General features: G+C 52.7%; 1 protein-coding gene across 1 annotated transcript; it reads right to left on the reverse strand.

Moving 5' to 3' along the window:
• Positions 1–4197: 4197 nt before the first annotated feature.
• On the reverse strand, positions 4198–22052 carry PECR (peroxisomal trans-2-enoyl-CoA reductase). The gene is made up of 8 exons (XM_075318762.1): positions 21912–22052; positions 12534–12667; positions 12072–12237; positions 11260–11341; positions 11041–11137; positions 10743–10853; positions 6254–6365; positions 4198–5661 (listed from the first exon to the last, which is right to left on the reverse strand). Exons 1-8 carry the CDS (start codon positions 22036–22038, stop codon positions 5573–5575), a joined length of 918 nt encoding a protein of 305 aa, XP_075174877.1. The 5' UTR covers positions 22039–22052; the 3' UTR covers positions 4198–5572.
• Positions 22053–23863: the final 1811 nt, after the last annotated feature.

The raw sequence follows: 23863 nt of genomic DNA on the forward strand, positions 1-23863 counted from the left end.
CTGGGGGGATTTTGGCCCACTCTTCTTCCAGTCTCTTCCACAGGTCATCAGTAGCCTCTCACACTGCTCTGGGGGGATTTTGGTCCACTCTTCTTCCAGTCTCTTCCACAGGACATCACTGGTCTCTCACACTGCTCTGGGGAGATTTTGGCCCACTCTTCTTCCAGTCTCTTCTACAGGACATCACTAGTCTCTCACACTGCTCTGGGGAGATTTTGGCCCACTCTTCTTCCTGTCTCTTCCACAGGACATCACTAGTCCCTCACACTGCTCTGGGGGGATTTTGGCCCACTCATCTTCCAGTTTCTCCACAGGACATCACTAGTCTCTCACACTGCTCTGGAGGGATTTTGGCCCACTCTTCTTCCAGTCTCTTCCACAGGACATCACTAGCCTCTCACACTGCTCTGGGGGGATTTTGGCCCACTCTTCTTCCAGTCTCTTCCACAGGACATCACTAGTCTCTCACACTGCTCTGGGGGGATTTTGGTCCACTCTTCTTCCAGTCTCTTCTACAGGACATCACTAGTCTCTCACACTGCTCTGGGGAGATTTTGGCCCACTCTTCTTCCAGTCTCTTCCACAGGACATCACTAGTCCCTCACACTGCTCTGGGGGGATTTTGGTCCACTCTTCTTCCTGTCTCTTCCACAGGACATCACTAGTCCCTCACACTGCTCTGGGGGGATTTTGGCCCACTCTTCTTCCAGTTTCTCCACAGGACATCACTAGGCTCTCACACTGCTCTGGGGGATTTTGTCCCACTCTTCTTCCAGTCTCTTCCACACGACATCACTAGTCTCTCACACTGCTCTGGGGGGATTTTGGTCCACTCTTCTTCCAGTCTCTTCCACAGGACATCACTAGTCTCTCACACTGCTCTGGGGAGATTTTGGCCCACTCTTCTTCCAGTCTCCTCCACAGCACAGCACTAGTCCCTCACACTGCTCTGGGGAGATTTTGGCCCACTCTTCTTCCAGTCTCTTCCACAGGACATCACTAGTCCCTCACACTGCTCTGGGGGGATTTTGGTCCACTCTTCTTCCAGTCTCCTCCACAGCACAGCACTAGTCTCTCACACTGCTCTGGGGGGAATTTTGGTCCACTCTTCTTCCAGTCTCCTCCACAGCACAGCACTAGTCTCTCACACTGCTCTGGGGAGATTTTGGTCCACTCTTCTTCCAGTCTCCTCCACAGCACTAGTCTCTCACACTGCTCTGGGGGAATTTTGGCCCACTCTTCTTCCAGTCTCTTCCACAGGACATCACTAGTCTCTCACACTGCTCTGGGGGGGATTTTGGTCCACTCTTCTTCCAGTCTTTCCACAGGACATCACTAGGCTCTCACACTGCTCTGGGGGGATTTTGGCCCACTCTTCTTCCAGTTTCTTCCACAGGACATCACTGGTCTCTCACACTGCTCTGGGGGATTTTGGTCCACTCTTCTTCCAGTCTTTCCACAGGACATCACTAGTCTCTCACACTGCTCTGGGGGGATTTTGGCCCACTCTTCTTCCAGTCTCTTCCACGGTTCTTTGACTGTTGTGGGTTTCTTGCCCATAACTTTGTCACCCAGGATTTTCCAGAGGTTTTCTATTGGGTTTAGATCAGGACTCTGTGCTTTGGCCTTTTCATTGTTTCCAGGAGCTGTTTTCCCCGTTTTGCTGTGTGACAGGGGGCATTGTCGTGCATGAAAATTGCTGTTGATTGAGTGATGAACGCAAGTAAGGAACCAACTAAATAAAAAAAATGTCAGAGATCACCCTGACAAACATTAAGTTGTTAAGTCGCAACTCATTGGCGCTAATTGGTCGAGGGCCTCAAGTGTCATAACAATGCGGCTTTAGACATCGCTGGAACCGTGGCTGCACCGGAAGTGAGTATAGGCTCTTTAAGGGGGCGAACAAGGGGAAGGAGTAGGGGGTTGTCTAAGTAGTCGACAACCCCTTTAAGAGCAAGGATTTCCACTAATGACAGTCACATCATGTGGCTCATCGATCCCCAGGAAAGTATTGGGCTGCACATAATAACATAGGGCTGTAAGGGTAAAATTGTTTGAAAAGTAAGATATGATCTTTACATGTTTTTACAAAGTTCAGCGATCAAAAGTATCTAAACAATATTCCATCATGTGCAGTTTTATCACAAACACTGACTCCATAGGCTTCCTAAAGGAATTCCTTCCATACTTTTCTCAAGACGGTGCTCTAATGTATCGCACTGATGGAAAAATGTAACATTGAGAACATGAGCGAGTGGAGACTATAGATTCATGACAAAAAGTCTGAAAGCCACGACTGCTCAATGGCAGCGAGCACAGTATATGCTTAATTGCCTGCAGGGCATTCTGTGCACTGGAAGGAAAACTATGAGAACATAATTACGAGGATGAAGGATGATCAATATGTGATGATCTGGAAGTTCTCTCTTTGCTTCTTGCTCACTACACTTCTTAATGAATTCCTTGAGAGGTGTAGTTCCCAGAATGGGGTCACTTGTGGGGGTTCCTGCTGTTTTGATCTGTCAGGCACTCTTCAAATAATACATGGCGTCAGTAATCTTTTTCAGCCAAAATAGCACTCCTTCCCTTCTGAGCCCCCCAAATAAGTTTTCCACTGCATATAAAGTGCCCCTTTTCTCCAGAGAAATTGCACAACAAATTGTATGGCCCACTTTCTCCTGTTACCTTTGCAAAAATGAAGAAGATTGGGATTAAAGCAACATTTAAGTGGTAATTTATTTTTTCATTATCACGGCTCAACGTTCTAAAATTTTGTGAAGCACCTGTGGTTTCAAGGTGCTCACTACGCATCTAGCCAAATTCATTCAGGGTGTAGTTTCCAAAATGGAGTTACTTGTGGGAGCCTCACAGAGGACTCACTGTAAAGATGACCTGGGTTAAAACATGAAGCCATTGGTAGACAGTGGAAATATGAGGCACAATGTCCCTATTACTCACTAGCAGCAGCCATGAGCACCCCAAGGATCGCACTGCCCTGCACCTCGACACGCGTTTCGCCTCAGCTTTGTCAGGAGGTGCAGGAAGAGTGGAGCTGGCTGGTTATATAGCCGGAAATCATAAACTCACCCACCTATTGTGGCGCGCATCTGCTGCCCAATGCCGATCCACCGCTGCGCCCGGCGTCCTGGAAGTCAGAGTGCATGTGCAAACCCCGAAGAGCCGATAGGACGCCAGGCACAGGGCAGGAGACATCAGATCCGACGGCGCACACATGCAGGGAGGAGGTGTCACCGTATTGGAACAGATACAGGAAGGGCAACATAACAAACCACCATATTATACAGTAATAACGACAAACATTACATGTGGAACAATACTTATCACCACTATCAACATATTACTGTAACAATACAATAACGGTCCACATTTCTCTTGAAAGGGAGCAATGTTGCCCTCTAGTGGTGTGTACTCCAGAAAGATCTGTATCCCTCAATTTTGTGTTCCAAAAGTCAAATAGCGCGTCTTTCCTTCCGAGCCCTCTCGTGCCCAAACAGTAGTTTTCCACTAAATATGAGATATCTGCATACTCATGAGAAATTGCACAACAAACTATATGGTGCAATTTCTCCTGTTACCCTTGGGAAAATAAAAAAAATTGAGGAATTTTTATTTTCACGGCTCAATGTTATAAAATTCAGTGAAGCACCTGTGGGTTCATGGTGTTTACTACTACACATCTGGCTAAATTGCTTGAGAGGTCTAGTTTCCAAAATGGGGTCACTTGTGGGACACTTCCACTGTCTAGGCACATCAGGGGTCTCCAAAAACGACGACGTCCACTATTTATTCCAGACAATTTTGCGCTCTAAAATTCAAAACAGCGCTCCTTCCCTTCCGAGCCCTGCGTCTAAACAGTGGATTTCCTCCATATATTGAGTATCTCTGTACTCAGGAGAAATTGCAAATCAAATTATGGTGCAATTTATCTCGTTATCCTTGTGAAAATGCAAAATTCGGCATTAATGTAACATTTTTTGACTTTAGGCTACAGTCAGATGAGCAAACTTCAATGTGCTCGTTCACATGGACGTTTTCTGCACCGAATAAAGTAGAAATTTGATGAACTTTTCACTATAGACACATCATGATGACTTCAGAAGTCTGGATAAGCCCCTGCATAATATAGAGTTATAAAGTGACCCCCAAAAGATAAGAAAGAGGCAAAAGCTATACAAATGCATTCAAAATAAATTTTTATTATTAATACATAGTTTCAAAATTTGCATACTGAAATATTCAAAAGTTATAGTTCAAAGGAAACATCCGGATTTACTCATAAGAAACAATGGAGGAGGAGGGAAGTTTGTCTTAATTTCTCACCATTTTCAAGACGTCTGCTTGCTGTCAGTGAATGGTAATATCTCTACATTTAAAATCTAGAAAGGAACTTCTCGCAGCTGAGAGTTTGCTACAATTCTATTTGGTCTACATTAACCCCTTGTGACCTCCTGCACTGATATTAGGTCGGTCTAGGACTCTGCTTCAACAAATTGTTTACATTCACTGAAAGCAAGAAGAGATCTTGAAAGAGGAGCGAGACTGAACCAGAAAATGACAAAGTTATAGAACATTTATTCACATAAACTATATCCTCCATGTGTGTTTGTGTCTCCTCCTTATATCAAAGCCATAAAGGCCTGAAGTGGGAGAATCCCTTTAAGGCTATGTGCGCACGCTGCGTTCTGCCGTAACAAATATTCCGCAGCGTTTTGTCACTGCATGTGCATTTCAAAAAGCATACAAAATGCTGCGTTTTGGATGCATTTTGAATGCAGAATGGATGCGTGCTCTCCCATAGAGAGGGAAAAGCATCCAAAACGCACAAAGGAAGTTACATTTTGCTTTTTACAACGCTGCGATTTTGTAAAACATTTGGCATCCAAAACGCAACGTTTGCATGGAATTTGCTAAATTCTCATAGACTTTGCTGGGGACGCAGAACGCATGTGTCTACGCTTCAGTTTAAAACGCTGCGTAAATGCATGAAAAAACGCAACATGTGCACACAGCCTAAGGCAGACACAGGCATAAGGCAATATGATCCCAGATTTCCTATCCCCCTTGTGTAGTTTAGAACAATTGAGGTGCTGACGCTCGTTACAGCGCAGGGGACGCCCGTTATAAGCACAAGAGGATTTACTGCTATTTTTTAGTTGCAGAGTCTATAAGTGACGCCTCGCCTGAGGATCAATATGTAATACAGCTGCATTGTACAGATGCTAATTGATGATTTAGCAGGTGATCTGCTGTTTATCGCCCCATTCACATTGAGCTGCATGGTGGAGACTGTTGCTCATGCGATGGCGCTTTCCCCATGCAGTTTGCAGGAGGAGGCCCGTCATGTGCTGCGCTCAGGGCTCTGTATCAGGCACATTCGGCTCCGCTACATCTCGTTCTCAGCAGCTGCGCTGTTATCGCTGCACATGAAACATGTCCCCATTCATCTGATATAACACGGTGTGACCGCTTTAATTACTGCTCATTACGGCATTCATTCATCTCGGCAATTAAGCTAGGCAGCGCGTGATTGGGGCCTTCCAGAGCCCGGACATCACAGCTTCGATGGCGGGAGCTCTGCAATCATCTTCTTCAAAGCTTCGGCATTCTCCCCGTCCGGAGCCTGCGGCCACCTGTCGTGGTCTGGACAGAAGTGACAACAATGGTTATAATGCTAAATACTTCTATACAGCGCCACGCGCAGAGATCATCATCTAATGGGTTAATAATACACAGATTATATCCACGGCCGCTGCCGGTGACTAATAATGGGATATTCCCTATACAGAAAAACGCTATTGTCAGAATAGCGTGGTCAGAAAAAGGGGAGCACTCTACTCAATGGCAGGGTCATATACAACGAATGGAGCCGGGCAACTGCTCCCTTCCAACAGGGGTTTCAGGATCCCAGGAGAGAAACTTATTACCTATCCTGGAGAGGTGACAACTCTCAATGTTGGGAATAACCCTTTAATTACGTGTATGAGCATGAAATTGTATTTGCATTCATTAGCACTGTCCTCCACTAGGGGGCATCAAAGGACAGAACTTCCACCTCTGAAGGTAAAGGGGCTGTCCATCTTTAGAGAAACATGGCCGCCTCCTTACAAAGCCACCGGTCCAGGTTGTAGGTGATACATAGGTGAACGGTCCATTTAAGTGACTATGGCCGACCTCCTGCCGAGAAACTACAACTCCCAGCATGCCCACCATAGCGCGAGCGTGCGTCTCCTACCTGGCACCTCCCAATGGCTGTGGTACAAGCTTTGCCCGGCGTCGACCTTCACGGTCTCTCCAGTGATGAAGGAGGCGGCAGGAGACAGAAGGAAACAAACCATAGGCGAGATCTGTGCAGAAAGAAGCGGGGACAGGCCGTGTTCACATCACGCTTTATTGCCGCAGTTTACTGAACACGCCAAGAAAAGACGGAAATATGAAATGGACCCGGAAGAATAGAAAATTGTGTCTAATGTTCTACTGTACACCTTTCTACATTATGCTGATATATATAGGTCAGAAAGAAGGCAGACATTTTTGGCCTCTGCCCGGTCACAGCCCCGTGTATTGTGCACCGACGTCTTTCAGGTTCCTTTAAACAACTGAAGAAAAAACAAAAAAGCCAGCACTAAATGTGCACTTCAGCACTAAAAATTCCAACTCTACTTATTATAAATTTGAGATTTTTGGCAAAAAAAAAATTGCAATTTCTGTAGCTACCCCGCCACGTCACGGCAATCTCTATTGAGGCAGTCCTACGCTAAAATATTTTTATAAAATGTGCCATACGGCCTCACATATGAATAGTAGAACTGCTCTCAGCAGCACTCACCTGGTCTATTTCAATCCCGTACCCATGACTGAGTCATGGCTGTGGGCGGGACAGGTCCAAGCAAATGCTGCATGAAGTAAATAGCCTGTGGACAAGGCCTGATGACTGAGTGTGAACAGTCACCAACCGCCAAAATCCAGACAGGTGGAATACATCCCAAATTGGGGTGCATAGCAAGGTGGGGGTCAATTTTCTTCATTGAATTGGTCGGTGGCTGACCCCCACCTTGCTATGCACCCCAATTTGGGATGTATTCCACCTGTCTGGATTTTGGCGGTTGGTGACTGTTCACACTCAGTCATCAGGCTTTGTCCACAGGCTATTTACTTCATGCAGCATTTGCTTGGACGTGTCCCGCCCACAGCCATGACTTAGTCATGGGTACGGGACTGAAATAGACCAGGTGAGTGCTGCTAAGAGCAGTTCTACCATTCATATGTGAGGCCGTATGGCACATTTTATAAAAATATTTTAGCGTAGGACTGCCCCAATAGAGATTTGCCGTGACGTGGCGGGGTAGCTACAGAAATTGAAATTTTTTTGCCAAAAATCTCAAATTTATAATAAGTACAGTTGGAATTTTTAGTGCTGAAGTGCACATTTAGTGCTGGCTTTTTTGTTTTTTCTTCCTTTGAACAACTGTAAGACATTTTTTGCAGCACGACAGAAACCAAAACGAGAAATTCTGCCAACAGAACCTTGAGGACACATTGAGCATCTACATCAGATTCACCAATGTACAACTGTGGAGTGACCGCGGCTGTACCAGGATATACAGAGGTATACACACAGGTATATACAGTCATGGGCAAAAGTTTTGAGAATGCTGCAAATATTAATTTTTACAAAGTCTACTGCTTAAGTTTTTCTAATGGCAATTTGCATATACTCCAGAATGTCATAAAGAGTGATCAGCTTAACAGCAATTACTTGCAAAGCCAATATTGGCTAAGAAAATGAACTTTAACCCCCAAAACACATTTCAACATCATTGCATTCCTGCCTTAAAAGGAGCAGCTAACATTGTTTTAGTGATTGTTCCAGTAACACAGGTGTGGGTGTTGATGAGGACAGGGCTGGCGATCAGTCATGATTAAGTAAGAATGACACCACTGGACACTTTAAAAGGAGGCTGGTGCTTGGTATCATTGTTTCTCTTCAGTTAACCATGGTTATCGCTAAAGAAACACGTGCAGCCATCATTGCTGTGCACAAAAATGGCCTAACAGGGAAGAGTATCGCAGCTACAAAGATTGCACCTCAGTCACCAATCTATCGCATCATCAAGAACTTCAAGGAGAGAGCTTCCATTGTTGCCAAAAAGGCTCCAGGGCGCCCAAGAAGGACCAGCAAACGCCAGGACCGTATCTTAAAACTGTTTCAGCTGCGGGATGGGACTCCCAGCAGTGGCGAGCTAGCGCAGCAATGGCAGCAGGCTGGTGTGAGGGCTTCTGCACGCACTGTGAGGCGGAGACTGCTGGAGCAAGGCCTGGTTTCAAGGAGGGCAGCAAAGAAGCCACTTCTCTCCAGAAAAAACATCAGGGACCGACTGATATTCTGCAGAAGGTACAGGGAGTGGACTGCTGAGGACTGGGGGAAAGGCATTTTCTCAGATGAATCCCCTTTTGGATAGTTTGGGACATCTGGAAAACAGCTTATTAGGAGAAGAAGAGGTGACGCTAGCACCAGTCTTGTCTCATGCCAACTGTGAAGCATCCGGAAACCATTCATGTGTGGGGCTGCTTCTCAGCCCAGGGAATCACACCACTCACAGTCTGGCCTAAAAACACAGCCATGAATAAAGAATGGCACCAGAATGTCCTCCAAGAGCAACTTCTCCCAACTGTCCAAGAGCAGTTTGGCCCCAACAATGCCTTTTCCAGCATGATGGAGCACCTTGCCATAAAGCAAAGGGGATCACTAAATGGCTCATGGAACAAAACATAGAGATTTTGGGTCCATGGCCTGGAAACTCCCCAGATCTTAATCCCATTGAGAACTTGTGGGCAATCATCAAGAGACGGGTGGACAAACAAAAACCAACAAATTCTGGCAAAATGCAAGCATTGCTTATGCAAGAATGGACAGCGATCATCAGGATTTGCTCCAGAAGATGATTGACAGCTGCCGGGGAGAATTGCAGAGGTCCTGAAGAAGAAGGGGCAACACTGCAAATATTGCTGCATTAACTCATTCTAATGTCAATAGAACCTTCTGGTCTCATAATATGATTGCAATTATATTCCTGTATGTGATGGAAACATCAGACAAACACAATTAAACACCAGAGGGAACAGATCATGTGAAAATAGCATTCTGGTGTCATTCTCAAAACTTTTGGCCATGACTGTACACAGGCTCCACTGCGAATACCGGGGACCACGAAGATCTGAGCATAAACCTCCACATACAGGTGAAAGGCGGCCACTCACAGACTACAGCAGTCCTGACCGAAAATCTGAAATGGCTTGAAAATGAGGGTCTCCCGACTCTCCCCAGATACAGGATTGTCAGAGGACAGAAGAGATGGGAGATAAGATGGGGACAGACGAGTAGACCTGAGAATTGTAAGGATGGGGGAGAGACAGACCAGCCGCCCCGAGCATGGGGGGAGAGACAGACCAGCCGCCACGAGCATGGGGGGAGAGACAGACCAGCCGCCCCGAGCATGGGGGTGGAGAGACAGACCAGCCGCCCCGAGGATGGGGGAAGAGACAGACCAGCCGCCACGAGGATGGGGGGAGAGACAGACCAGCCGCCACGAGGATGGGGGGAGAGACAGACCAGCCGCCACGTGGATGGGGGGAGAGACAGACCAGCCGCTACGAGCATGGGGGGAGAGACAGACCAGCCGCCCCGACCATGGGGGGAGAGACAGACCAGCCGCCACGAGCATGGGGGGAGAGACAGACCAGCCGCCACGAGCATGGGGGGGAGAGACAGACCAGCCGCCACGAGCATGGGGGGGAGAGACAGACGAGCCGCCACGAGCATGGGGGGAGAGACAGACCAGCCGCCACGAGCATGGGGGGAGAGACAGACCAGCCGCCCCGAGGATGGGGGGAGAGACAGACCAGCCGCCACGAGGATGGGGGGAGAGACAGACCAGCCGCCACGAGGATGGGGGGAGAGACAGACCAGCCGCCACGAGGATGGGGGGAGAGACAGACCAGCCGCCACGAGCATGGGGGGGAGAGACAGACCAGCCGCCACGAGCATGGGGGGAGAGACAGACCAGCCGCCACGAGCATGGGGGGGAGAGACAGACCAGCCGCCACGAGCATGGGGGGGGAGAGACAGACCAGCCGCCACGAGCATGGGGGGGGGGAGAGACAGACCAGCCGCCACGAGCATGGGGGGGGGAGAGGCAGACCAGCCGCCACGAGCATAATGGGGTGGGGGTGGGGGGGAGACAGACCAGCCGCCCCGAGCATGGGGGGGGGGGGAAGAGACAGACCAACCGCCCCGAGGATGGGGGGGAGAGACAGACCAACCGCCCCGAGGATGGGGTGGAGAGACAGACCAACTGCCCCGAGGATGAAGGGGGGGGGGAAGAGACAGACCAGCCGCCCCGAGGATGGGTGGGGGGAGAGACAGACCAGCCGCCCCGAGGATGGGGGGAGACGGACAAGTCGCCTGGAGGATTGGGGGGGGTTTGGGGAGAGAGACAGAGGTCTGGTAGCGACCCTTGCATACAGAGTTCAGGAGCGGATCACCGAGCTGATGGATACACGTGTACTCTGCTGACATCTCGTGTGTGGCTAGCCTGAGGAATCTAGTCACTTGTCCATGCTTGGAGGGGGGGAGGTTTGTTACAGATGGATCCCGCTCGGATCCTCCAGATCACTATGCGGATCACGTGTGATCAGCTGACCTCAGCCTGGTAACATCTTACCTCTTCAGGGAGTCCCAGCCTTTTTGCTGGAATTTTAGGGATGTAATTATAAAACATTGCAGGCCCGCCGTCTTTATAATTCTCAACGGCGGTCTTCGAAAAGATGGTTCCCTGCAAAATATGGAGATAGGAAGACACATAAGTGACAGTGAAGAGACCGTGCAGTGCGTGGGGGGGACCGGCACAGGGCGATACGTGTGATACCGGCCGTCAGTGATGTACATGTCCCAGCGCACTGCGCCCGGCTGGAATCTCACTGTGTGATGGGACTAATAGGAACAAACGTCCCGATACTTACAGGAGCCACAGAATTAACCCGGACCCCAGTGTAGGCCCATTCAATAGCCAGGCTTTTCGTCAGGTTGTCCACAGCGGCTCGTGCGGCTCCAGTGTGCCTGCGACACAAAACACAGCAATGACCGCAGTCATTGGAATCCGTAAAAAGCCCCTGACAGCCGAGCGCCATTATCGCAGGATCGGGGAAAGGGTCAGTTACTAATTACAAGTCTAATCTTACGCCATGATGGGAAATCCTCGCCACATGTCTGCCACGATGTTCACTATGGCGCCACCATGTTCCTTCATCCAGGCATTGTACACTGGAGGAAGACAAAGGGGTATTGTCAGTGACCGCCAGACACCACTACTGCCAGGAGAAGAGGACATCAATATGGGGGATCATAGTAAGTAACCCCCAGAATGATGCAGAACTGCAGAGATAATCACCGACACTACACAATGCACAGGATCACTCAGTGCTGCTGCTGTGCAGCCACTTCATGTACTATACTCCAGAGCTGCACTCACTATTCTGCTGGTGCAGTCACTGTGTACATACATTACATTACTGATCCTGAGTTACCTCCTGTATTATACTCCAGAGCTGCGCTCCCTATTCTGCTGGTGCAGTCACTGTGTATATACATTACATTACTGATCCTGAGTTACCTCCTGTATTATACTCCAGAGCTGCACTCACTATTCTGCTGGTGCAGTCACTGTGTATATACATTATATTACTGATCCTGAGTTACCTCCTGTATTATACTCCAGAGCTGCACTCACTATTCTGCTGGTGCAGTCACTGTGTATATACATTATATTACTGATCCTGAGTTACCTCCTGTATTATACTCCAGAGCTGCACTCACTATTCTGCTGGTGCAGTCACTGTGTATATACATTATATTACTGATCCTGAGTTACCTCCTGTATTATACTCCAGAGCTGCACTCACTATTCTGCTGGTGCAGTCACTGTGTACGTACATTACATGACTGATCCTGAGTTACCTCCCGTATTATCCTCCAGAGCTGACAGTACGTTTACCTGCTTTGCAGCAATAGAAGGTGCCGGTCAGGTTGGTCTCCACCACGGCGTTCCATCCTTTAGAAGTAATCGCTTCACTTGGACACGGGAATTGACCTCCTCCATTGTTGACTAAGAAGTCGATGCGACCATAAACGCTGAGTGTAGACTGAACCAGCGATTCTACCTATAAGAGAAAAGGAGACAAGAATGGAAAAACGAGCCAGCAATGCAGGGGTTAATACATGTCATAGTGATAATGGATCTCATTACAGTGGATCTCCTTCATAACCATTATGTGAACAGGTGGATCAGCAATATTTTCTCCTGAAATCCTCTGCACAGCTGTCAGCCCCATTCACACTGCCCACCGTCCCCTCCCCACCGTCCCCTCCCCACCGTCCCCTGCCCACCGTCCCCTCCCCACCGTCCCCTCCCCACCGTCCCCTCCCCACCGTCCCCTCCCCACCGTCCCCTGCCCACCTCCTCCTCCTGGCGGATGTTACACTGCAGCGCTGTCACCATAGACGGGTTTGTGGGGGAGATCTGGGACACCAGCTCCTTGGCCGCTTCCTTCAGCCGTTCAAGCTTACGGGAGGCGATCACCACATTGCAACCTGTGAAGAGAAGACAGGGGATAATCATGGATGATGGGGGTACAGTGTTGGGGACCCCCAATTCCCGGATCAGCAGCTTGTGAGACGACACAGACACAAGACAAGTTGCCATTGCTTTGGAGGAATAAAGTCAGTATCGCTGGGTGATACAAGGGAATCACAGGGGAGAGTAAGAGGACACTGCAAAATATGGGGAACCCCTGAGGACGCGCATGGCGGATCCCACAAATTCCTCTGGAGTCAGGTCATTGACTCCTACCGTCCTCTGTGCAAGTCACTTAAAGGGAACCTGCACGTCTAGAAAAGTTATACTGTATATAGAGGCAATTTTCAGATAAATAGCTCTCATATCCCGTCTTACAGGATCAGCGGCTGCAAGTAAAAAATGAATTTTCATTCTCCCTGCAGCCGCTGGCTTCCAGTCATTGTGGTGGTGCACGGAGCGGTTGCAGTCACCGCTTTCTATTCTGTGAGTGCGGCTGTAATCACTCCCCGGCCGGCTCTGCTGAGTGTGCAGTGTGCGCAGAGCAGGCTGTCAATCATTGTGCCGGGGAGTCATAACAGCCGCACTGAGTGTATAGAGGGCAGGGACTGTTACTGCTTCCTGCACTGTCCCGATGAATAGAAGCGAGCAGCTGCAGGGAGAAAAAAAAAAAACAACTTAATTCTCTCCCTGCAGCCACGGCTCCAGTTCCCCTTAAAGGTGCAGGTAGACATTACAGCCATCACCTTCTGTGGCTTATCATAACAGTCTGTTTCTTACAGCCCTGCATCCCAGAAACCTGCACACATCAACTTTACCTGCGCGGATTAGCAAAGCCAGCGATGTATAATCAGATGGGCGAGGAGAGCCCGACCCTGCTGTGAGCCGGCTACGGGAGCCCACCATGTAAAGCCTGGGCCCAGGACGGCCTGCACCTGCCCACCGGACCCACCCGCACGGATAGGTCTATAGCTCCTCCTATAAACCGCCAATCAGCAATTCTTCTACTAAATGGCCCTGTAATGTCGTCACTCCCGAGACGTGGCATCACATAAAGGGGATCTGTCACTTGTCAAAAATGTATAATGGTTTTACCTGGTGTAAATGTCGATGTTCTGCTGAATCCGGCAATGTTTTTCTTTTGTTCCTGCGCCTCTCAGTTCCCCAGTTACAGCCTCTTTATACCTATATGTAAATCAAGTTGTGGGGGCGGTTAGCGAAGTGGGTGTGGCTTACTGTTCTGTGGGCGTCTCCCTGATGAACACACCCCCTCAGTATAAATGGCTACCTTCACTTACAGGGCCACATCTCGGGAACAGAGAGGAGCAGGGACAAAAGCAAAACATCTCCAGATTCAGGAGAACAGCGGCATTTACACCAGGGGGACAAGTGCCACAATTATGGAAAGTGACAGGTCCCCTTTAAGAGGAGGTTTCAGGGAGTCTAATGCACTAAATAAGAAAAATGACATAAATCACTGGAAACGGCAGAAAATACCGAGCGGGTGACCGAGGACGGAGCCGCTTTTACCATTTTCCTGTGGTTTGAGGCATTTTACAAATAACATTTCTGCGGCATAGCCTCTTCACGAGTGTTCTCAGGTCAGTGGCCACGTCCTTATCCTCACCACCGCGTCCCATCGCCACTATCCTCACCTCCACGCCCTTATCCTCACCACCGCGTCCCATCGCCACTATCCTCACCTCCACGCCCTTATCCTCACCACCGCGTCCCATCGCCACTATCCTCACCTCCACGCCCTTATCCTCACCACCGCGTCCCATCGCCACTATCATCACCTCCACGCCCTTATCCTCACCACCGCTACTATCCTCACCACCGCGTCCCATCGCTACTATCCTCACCTCCACGCCCTTATCCTCACCACCGCTACTATCCTCACCTCCGCGTCCCATCGCTACTATCCTCACCTCCACGCCCTTATCCTCACCACCGCTACTATCCTCACCACCGCGTCCCATCGCTACTATCCTCACCTCCACGCCCTTATCCTCACCACCGCTACTATCCTCACCACCGCGTCCCATCGCTACTATCCTCACCTCCACGCCCTTATCCTCACCACCGCTACTATCCTCACCTCCGCGTCCCATCGCTACTATCCTCACCTCCACGCCCTTATCCTCACCACCGCTACTATCCTCACCACCGCGTCCCATCGCTACTATCCTCACCTCCACGTCCTTATCCTCACCACCGCGTCCCATCGCCACTATCCTCACCTCCACGCCCTTATCCTCACCACCGCGTCCCATCGCCACTATCCTCACCTCCACGCCCTTATCCTCACCACCGCATCCCATCGCCACTATCCTCACCTCCACGCCCTTATCCTCACCACCGCGTCCCACCGCTACTATCCTCACCTCCACGTCCTTATCCTCACCACCGCGTCCCATCGCCACTATCCATGGCCTTATCCTCACCACCGCGTCCCACCGCTACTATCCTCACCACCGCGTCCCATCGCCACTATCCTCACCTCCACGTCCTTATCCTCACCACCGCGTCCCATCGCTACTATCCTCACCTCCACGCCCTTATCCTCACCACCGCGTCCCATCGCCACTATCCTCGTCCTTATCCTCACCACCGCGTCCCACCGCTACTATCCTCACCTCCACGTCCCATCGCCACTATCCTCGTCCTTATCCTCACCACCGCGTCCCATCGCCACTATCCTCACCACCGCGTCCCATCGCCACTATCCTCACCTCCACGTCCTTATCCTCACCTCCACGCCCTTATCCTCACCACCGCGTCCCATCGCCACTATCCTCACCTCCACGCCCTTATCCTCACCACCGCGTCTCATCGCCACTATCCTCACCTCCACGTCCCATCGCCACTATCCTCACCTCCACGTCCCATCGCCACTATCCTCACCACCGCGTCCCATCGCCACTATCCTCACCTCCACGTCCTTATCCTCACCACCGCGTCCCATCGCTACTATCCTCACCTCCACGCCCTTATTCTCACCACCGCGTCCCATCGCTACTATCCTCACCACCGCGTCCCATCGCTACTATCCTCACCTCCACGTCCCATCGCTACTATCCTCACCTCCACGCCCTTATCCTCGCCACCGCGTCCCATCGCCACTATCCTCACCTCCACGTCCTTATCCTCACCACCGCGTCCCATCGCTACTATCCTCACCTCCACGTCCTTATCCTCACCATCGCGTCCCATCGCTACTATCCTCACCTCCACGCCCTTATCCTCACCACCGCGTCCCATCGCTACTATCCTCACCTCCACGTCCTTATCCTCACCACCGCGTCCCATCGCCACTATCCTCACCTCCACGTCCTTATCCTCACCACCGCGTCCCATCGCCACTATCCTCACCTCCACGTCCTTATCCTCACCACCGCGTCCCATCGCCACTATCCTCACCTCCACGTCCTTATCCTCACCACCGCGTCCCATCGCCACTATCCTCACCTCCACGTCCTTATCCTCACCACCGCGTCCCATCGCCACTATCCTCACCTCCACGTCCTTATCCTCACCACCGCGTCCCATCGCCACTATCCTCACCTCCACGTCCTTATCCTCACCACCGCGTCCCATCGCCACTATCCTCACCTCCACGTCCTTATCCTCACCACCGCGTCCCATCGCCACTATCCTCACCTCCACGTCCTTATCCTCACCACCGCGTCCCATCGCTACTATCCTCACCTCCACGTCCTTATCCTCACCACCGCGTCCCATCGCCACTATCCTCACCTCCACGTCCTTATCCTCACCACCGCGTCCCATCGCCACTATCCTCACCTCCACGTCCTTATCCTCACCACCGCGTCCCATCGCCACTATCCTCACCTCCACGTCCTTATCCTCACCACCGCGTCCCATCGCTACTATCCTCACCTCCACGTCCTTATCCTCACCACTGCGTCCCATCGCCACTATCCTCACCTCCACGTCCTTATCCTCACCACCGCGTCCCATCGCCACTATCCTCACCTCCACGTCCTTATCCTCACCACCGCGTCCCATCGCCACTATCCTCACCTCCACGTCCTTATCCTCACCACCGCGTCCCATCGCCACTATCCTCACCTCCACGTCCTTATCCTCACCACCGCGTCCCATCGCTACTATCCTCACCTCCACGTCCTTATCCTCACCACCGCGTCCCATCGCCACTATCCTCACCTCCACGTCCTTATCCTCACCACCGCGTCCCATCGCCACTATCCTCACCTCCACGTCCTTATCCTCACCACCGCGTCCCATCGCCACTATCCTCACCTCCACGTCCTTATCCTCACCACCGCGTCCCATCGCCACTATCCTCACCTCCACGCCCTTATCCTCACCACCGCGTCCCATCGCCACTATCCTCACCTCCACGTCCTTATCCTCACCACCGCGTCCCATCGCCACTATCCTCACCTCCACGTCCTTATCCTCACCACCGCGTCCCATCGCCACTATCCTCACCTCCACGTCCTTATCCTCACCACCGCGTCCCATCGCCACTATCCTCACCTCCACGTCCTTATCCTCACCACCGCGTCCCATCGCTACTTTCCTCACCTCCACGCCCTTATCCTCACCACCGCGTCCCATCGCTACTATCCTCACCTCCACGCCCTTATCCTCACCACCGCGTCCCATCGCCACTATCCTCACCTCCACGTCCTTATCCTCACCACCGCGTCCCATCGCTACTATCCTCACCTCCACGCCCTTATCCTCACCACCGCGTCCCATCGCCACTATCCTCACCTCCACGTCCTTATCCTCACCACCGCGTCCCATCGCCACTATCCTCACCTCCACGTCCTTATCCTCACCACCGCGTCCCATCGCCACTATCCTCACCTCCACGTCCTTATCCTCACCACCGCGTCCCATCGCCACTATCCTCACCTCCACGTCCTTATCCTCACCACCGCGTCCCATCGCCACTATCCTCACCTCCACGTCCTTATCCTCACCACCGCGTCCCATCGCCACTATGCTCACCTCCACGTCCTTATCCTCACCACCGCGTCCCATCGCCACTATCCTCACCTCCACGTCCTTATCCTCACCACCGCGTCCCATCGCCACTATCCTCGTCCTTATCCTCACCACCGCGTCCCATCGCCACTATCCTCACCACCGCGTCCCATCGCCACTATCCTCACCTCCACGTCCTTATCCTCACCACCGCGTCCCATCGCTACTATCCTCACCTCCACGCCCTTATCCTCACCACCGCGTCCCATCGCTACTATCCTCACCACCGCGTCCCATCGCTACTATCCTCACCTCCACGTCCCATCGCTACTATCCTCACCTCCACGCCCTTATCCTCACCACCGCGTCCCATCGCCACTATCCTCACCTCCACTTCCTTATCCTCACCACCGCGTCCCATCGCTACTATCCTCACCTCCACGTCCTTATCCTCACCACCGCGTCCCATCGCCACTATCCTCACCTCCACGTCCTTATCCTCATCACCGCGTCCCATCGCTACTATCCTCACCTCCACGTCCTTATCCTCACCACCGCGTCCCATTGCCACTATCCTCACCTCCACGCCCTTATCCTCACCACCGCGTCCCATCGCTACTATCCTCACCTCCACGCCCTTATCCTCACCACCGCGTCCCATCGCTACTATCCTCACCTCCACGTCCTTATCCTCACCACCGCGTCCCATCGCCACTATCCTCACCTCCACGTCCTTATCCTCACCACCGCGTCCCATCGCCACTATCCTCACCTCCACGTCCTTATCCTCACCACCGCGTCCCATCGCCACTATCCTCACCTCCACGTCCTTATCCTCACCACCGCGTCCCATCGCCACTATCCTCACCTCCACGTCCTTATCCTCACCACCGCGTCCCATCGCCACTATCCTCACCTCCACGTCCTTATCCTCACCACCGCGTCCCATCGCTACTATCCTCACCTCCACGTCCTTATCCTCACCACCGCGTCCCATCGCCACTATCCTCACCTCCACGCCCTTATCCTCACCACCGCGTCCCATCGCCACTATCCTCACCTCCACGTCCTTATCCTCACCACCGCGTCCCATCGCCACTATCCTCACCTCCACGTCCTTATCCTCACCACCGCGTCCCATCGCTACTATCCTCACCTCCACAGCCTTATCCTCACCACCGCGTCCCATCGCCACTATCCTCACCTCCACGCCCTTATCCTCACCACTGCGTCCCATCGCCACTATCCTCACCTCCACGTCCTTATCCTCACCACCGCGTCCCATCGCCACTATCCTCACCTCCACACCCTTATCCTCACCACCGCGTCCCATCGCCACTATCCTCACCTCCACGTCCCATCGCCACTATCCTCACCTCCACGCCCTTATCCTCACCCCCGCGTCCCATCGCCCTTATCCTCACCCCCCCCCCCCGTCCCATCGCCACTATCCTCACCACCGCGTCTCATCGCCGCTATCCTCACCTCCACGTCCTTATCCTCATCACCGCGTCCCATCGCCGCTATCCTCACCTCCACGTCCTTATCCTCACCACCGCGTCCCATCGCCACTATCCTCACCTCCACGTCCTTATCCTCATCACCGCGTCCCATCGCTACTATCCTCACCTCCACGTCCTTATCCTCACCACCGCGTCCCATTGCCACTATCCTCACCTCCACGCCCTTATCCTCACCACCGCGTCCCATCGCTACTATCCTCACCTCCACGCCCTTATCCTCACCACCGCGTCCCATCGCTACTATCCTCACCTCCACGTCCTTATCCTCACCACCGCGTCCCATCGCCACTATCCTCACCTCCACGTCCTTATCCTCACCACCGCGTCCCATCGCCACTATCCTCACCTCCACGTCCTTATCCTCACCACCGCGTCCCATCGCCACTATCCTCACCTCCACGTCCTTATCCTCACCACCGCGTCCCATCGCTACTATCCTCACCTCCACGTCCTTATCCTCACCACCGCGTCCCATCGCCACTATCCTCACCTCCACAGCCTTATCCTCACCACCGCGTCCCATCGCCACTATCCTCACCTCCACGCCCTTATCCTCACCACTGCGTCCCATCGCCACTATCCTCACCTCCACGTCCTTATCCTCACCACCGCGTCCCATCGCCACTATCCTCACCTCCACACCCTTATCCTCACCACCGCGTCCCATCGCCACTATCCTCACCTCCACGTCCCATCGCCACTATCCTCACCTCCACGCCCTTATCCTCACCCCCGCGTCCCATCGCCCTTATCCTCACCCCCCCCCCCCCCGTCCCATCGCCACTATCCTCACCACCGCGTCTCATCGCCGCTATCCTCACCTCCACAACCCTATCCTCTCCGCCGTGTCCCATCGCCGTGATCCTCACCACCACGTCCCATCGCCGTTATCCTCACAGCTGCACCCCTATCCTCACCGCCGCGTCCCATCGCCGCTATCCTCATCTCCAGAACCCTATCCTCACCGCCGCGTCCCATTGCTGCTATCCTCATCTCCAGAACCCTATTCTCACCGCCGCATCCCATCGCCGCTATCCTCACCACTGCAACCCTATCCTCACCGCCGTGTCCCATCGCCGCTATCCTCACTGCCACACCCCTATCCTCACCGCTGTGTCCCATCGCCGCTATCCTCACTGCCACACCCCTATCCTCACCGCCGTGTCCCATCGCCACTATCCTCACCTCCACAACCCTATCCTCACCGCCGTGTCCCATCGCCGCTATCCTCACTGCCACACCCCTATCCTCACCGCCGTGTCCCATCGCCGCTATCCTCACTGCCACAACCCTATCCTCACTGCCGCGTCCCATCGCCACTATCCTCACCTCCACAACCCTATCCTCTCCGCCGTGTCCCATCGCCGTTATACTCACCACCACGTCCCATCGCCGTTATCCTCACAGCTGCACCCCTATCCTCACCGCCGTGTCCCATCGCCGCTATCCTCATCTCCAGACCCCTATCCTCACCGCCGTGTCCCATCGCCGCTATCCTCACTGCCACACCCCTATCCTCACCGCCGTGTCCCATCGCCGCTATCCTCACTGCCACACCCCTATCCTCACCGCCGTGTCCCATCGCCGCTATCCTCACCGCCGTGTCCCATCGCCGCTATCCTCACTGCCGTGTCCCATCGCCGCTATCCTCACTGCCGTGTCCCATCGCCGCTATCCTCACTGCCGTGTCCCATCGCCGCTATCCTCACTGCCACACCCCTATCCTCACCGCCGTGTCCCATCGCCGCTATCCTCACCTCCACAACCCTATTCTTAACGCCGCATTCCATCGCCGTTTTCCTCACCGCCACACCCTTATCCTGACCACCACGTCCCATCGCCGCTATCCTCACAGCCGCCCCCCTATTGCCATGTCCTCACCAACACCTTTGTATCGTCATTGCAGCCTCCATATCGCCACCGCCACATCCTTCAGCACAAATGTCTTAAACTGCCCAGTGATCCGTCCTCTGCATGGCACATGCACTGGTTGTTGTGGTCATTCCTTCTTACTTGGGACTGCTGAATGACACCACGGGTCACATGACACTATACCGGTGGCCATTAAGGATGGTCTGTCCAGAAGTAACGCAGGCCGGTGTAGTGACATGAGGACATTGAGGGCTTAGCGTACGTGCCCACGATCCGCACATGCGGTATTCTGGACAGTGTCCTCTCCTGCGGAGCCGCTCGTGTTCTCCGCAGATGGCCGCAGCGGCCGGTGCACATGATCTGGGTTCGGGCCGCTGTGGATTTTAGCACTATTCTCGCGTCTCCGCAGTATATATGGACATTCAGATTTCTATCCATCCGCTGTGCTTGTACTGTACAATGCAGCGAAAACACTCTGCGCCCAGAACACTGCGGATCCTGAACCTGGCCACAATCCTTTATAAAGCCGCGCACAGCAGGGGACCATTATGGACATCCCCTTTAAGAATAACGTATGGAGCCGGCAGTCACCCAGGACAATTACCAGAGTCAGTCCCATGCCCCCACAGACACGCGTGCGCCGCACACAGGACACGTCACGGCCTCGTCTCAGCCTCACTGTGTCCACAGGTCTTACTATTATACAACAGCTGGAAAACTACAAATCCCAGCACAACGAGCAGACCTCCTACTGCGCGGTGCCCACTGCGACCAGCACTGCATGCCGGGACTTGTAGTTCTACAGCAAGGTGAGCGGCACCGGGGTCTCCCTGCTATCAGCAATGAAAGCGTTAACACAAGCCGTCACCGGCCGCACACGGACCCAGGCCCAGCAGCTCGGCCGCGATGGCCTTCCCGATACCGGTGCCTCCTCCGGTCACAATGGCGACTTTGTTCTTGAACAGTCCGGGAGCGAACACACCGCGGGCCGCCATGTCTCCACACGTCATGTGACGCTTCCGGGTCAGAGGTCGCGTCTGTAGTTTCCATGACGACCAGAACAGCCATAGTAACTGCTGAAGATGTCACAGAGCATCCCATAATACATAACCTATAATAGATACACCCCATAATAGTGCAGCAGCCACACATGTACCCCATAATAGTGCAGCAGCCACAGTTACACCCCATATTAGTGCAGCAGTCATAGATACACTGCATAATACTACATCAGCCACAGATCCCCCATAACAGAGCGTCAGCCACAGATCCCCCATAACAGAGCATCACCAACAGATCCCCCATAACATAGCGTCACCAACAGATCCCCCATAACAGAGCGTCACCAACAGATCCCCCATAACAGAGCATCATCCACAGATCCTCCATAACAGAGCGTCATCCACAGATCCCCAATAACAGAGCGTCATCCACAGATCCCCAATAACAGAGCATCATCCACAGATCCCCCATAACAGAGCGTCATCCACAGATCCCCAATAACAGAGCATCATCCACAGATCCCCCATAACAGAGCGTCATCTACAGATCCCCCATAACAGAGCGTCATCCACAGATCCCCCATAACAGAGCGTCATCCATAGATCTGCCATAACAGAGCATCATCCATAGATCCCCCATAGCAGAGCGTCATCCACAGATCCCCCATTACAGAGCATCATCCACAGATCCCCCATAACAGAGCATCATCCACAGATCCCCAATAACAGAGCATCATCCACAGATCCCCAATAACAGAGCATCATCCACAGATCCCCCATAACAGAGCGTCATCTACAGATCCCCCATAACAGAGCGTCATCCACAGATCCCCCATAACAGAGCGTCATCCACAGATCCCCCATTACAGAGCATCATCCACAGATCCCCAATAACAGAGCATCATCCACAGATCCCCCATAACAGAGCGTCATCCACAGATCCCCAATAACAGAGCATCATCCACAGATCCCCCATAACAGAGCGTCATCTACAGATCCCCCATAACAGAGCGTCATCCACAGATCCCCCATTACAGAGCATCATCCACAGATCCCCCATAACAGAGCGTCATCCACAGATCCCCCATAACAGAGCGTCATCCACAGATCCCCCATAACAGAGCGTCATCCACAGATCCCCCATAACAGAGCGTCATCCGCAGATCCTCCATAACAGAACGTCATCCACAGATCCCCATAACAGAGCGTCATCCACAGATCCCCCATTGCAGAGCGTCATCCACAGATCCCCCATTGCAGAGCGTCATCCACAGATCCCCCATAACAGAGCGTCACCAACAGATCCCCCATAACAGAGCATCATCCACAGATCCCCAATAACAGAGCGTCATCCGCAGATCCTCCATAACAGAACGTCATCCACAGATCCCCCATAACAGAGCATCATCCACAGATCCCCCATAACAGAGCGTCATCCACAGATCCCCCATAACAGAGCATCATCCACAGATCCCCCATAACAGAGCATCATCCACAGATCCCCCAGAACAGAGCGTCATCCACAGATCCCCCCATAACAGAGCGTCATCCACAGATCCTCCATAACAGAGCGTCATCCACAGATCCCCCATAACAGAGCATCATCCACAGATCCCCCATAACAGAGCATCATCCACAGATCCCCCAGAACAGAGCGTCATCCACAGATCCCCCCATAACAGAGCGTCATCCACAGATCCTCCATAACAGAGCGTCATCCACAGATCCCCCATAACAGAGCATCATCCACAGATCCCCCATAACAGAGCGTTATCCACACATCCCCCATAACAGAGTGTCACCCACAGATCCCCCATAAGAGTGTCATCCACAG

Source organism: Anomaloglossus baeobatrachus, chromosome 7, assembly GCF_048569485.1.
Source record: "Anomaloglossus baeobatrachus isolate aAnoBae1 chromosome 7, aAnoBae1.hap1, whole genome shotgun sequence".
NCBI lineage: Eukaryota > Metazoa > Chordata > Amphibia > Anura > Aromobatidae > Anomaloglossus > Anomaloglossus baeobatrachus.

Coding starts and splice junctions, on each gene's coding strand:
- PECR (XM_075318762.1), bottom strand. CDS start 22,038: ATGACGTGTGGAGACATGGCGGCCCGCGGTGTGTTCGCTCCCGGACTG. Junction 11,342..12,071: donor CTTCTATTGCTGCAAAGCAG/GTAAACGTACTG, acceptor GTCTTCCTCCAG/TGTACAATGCCTGGATGAAG. Junction 11,138..11,259: donor CGAGGATTTCCCATCATGGC/GTAAGATTAGAC, acceptor TTTGTGTCGCAG/GCACACTGGAGCCGCACGAG.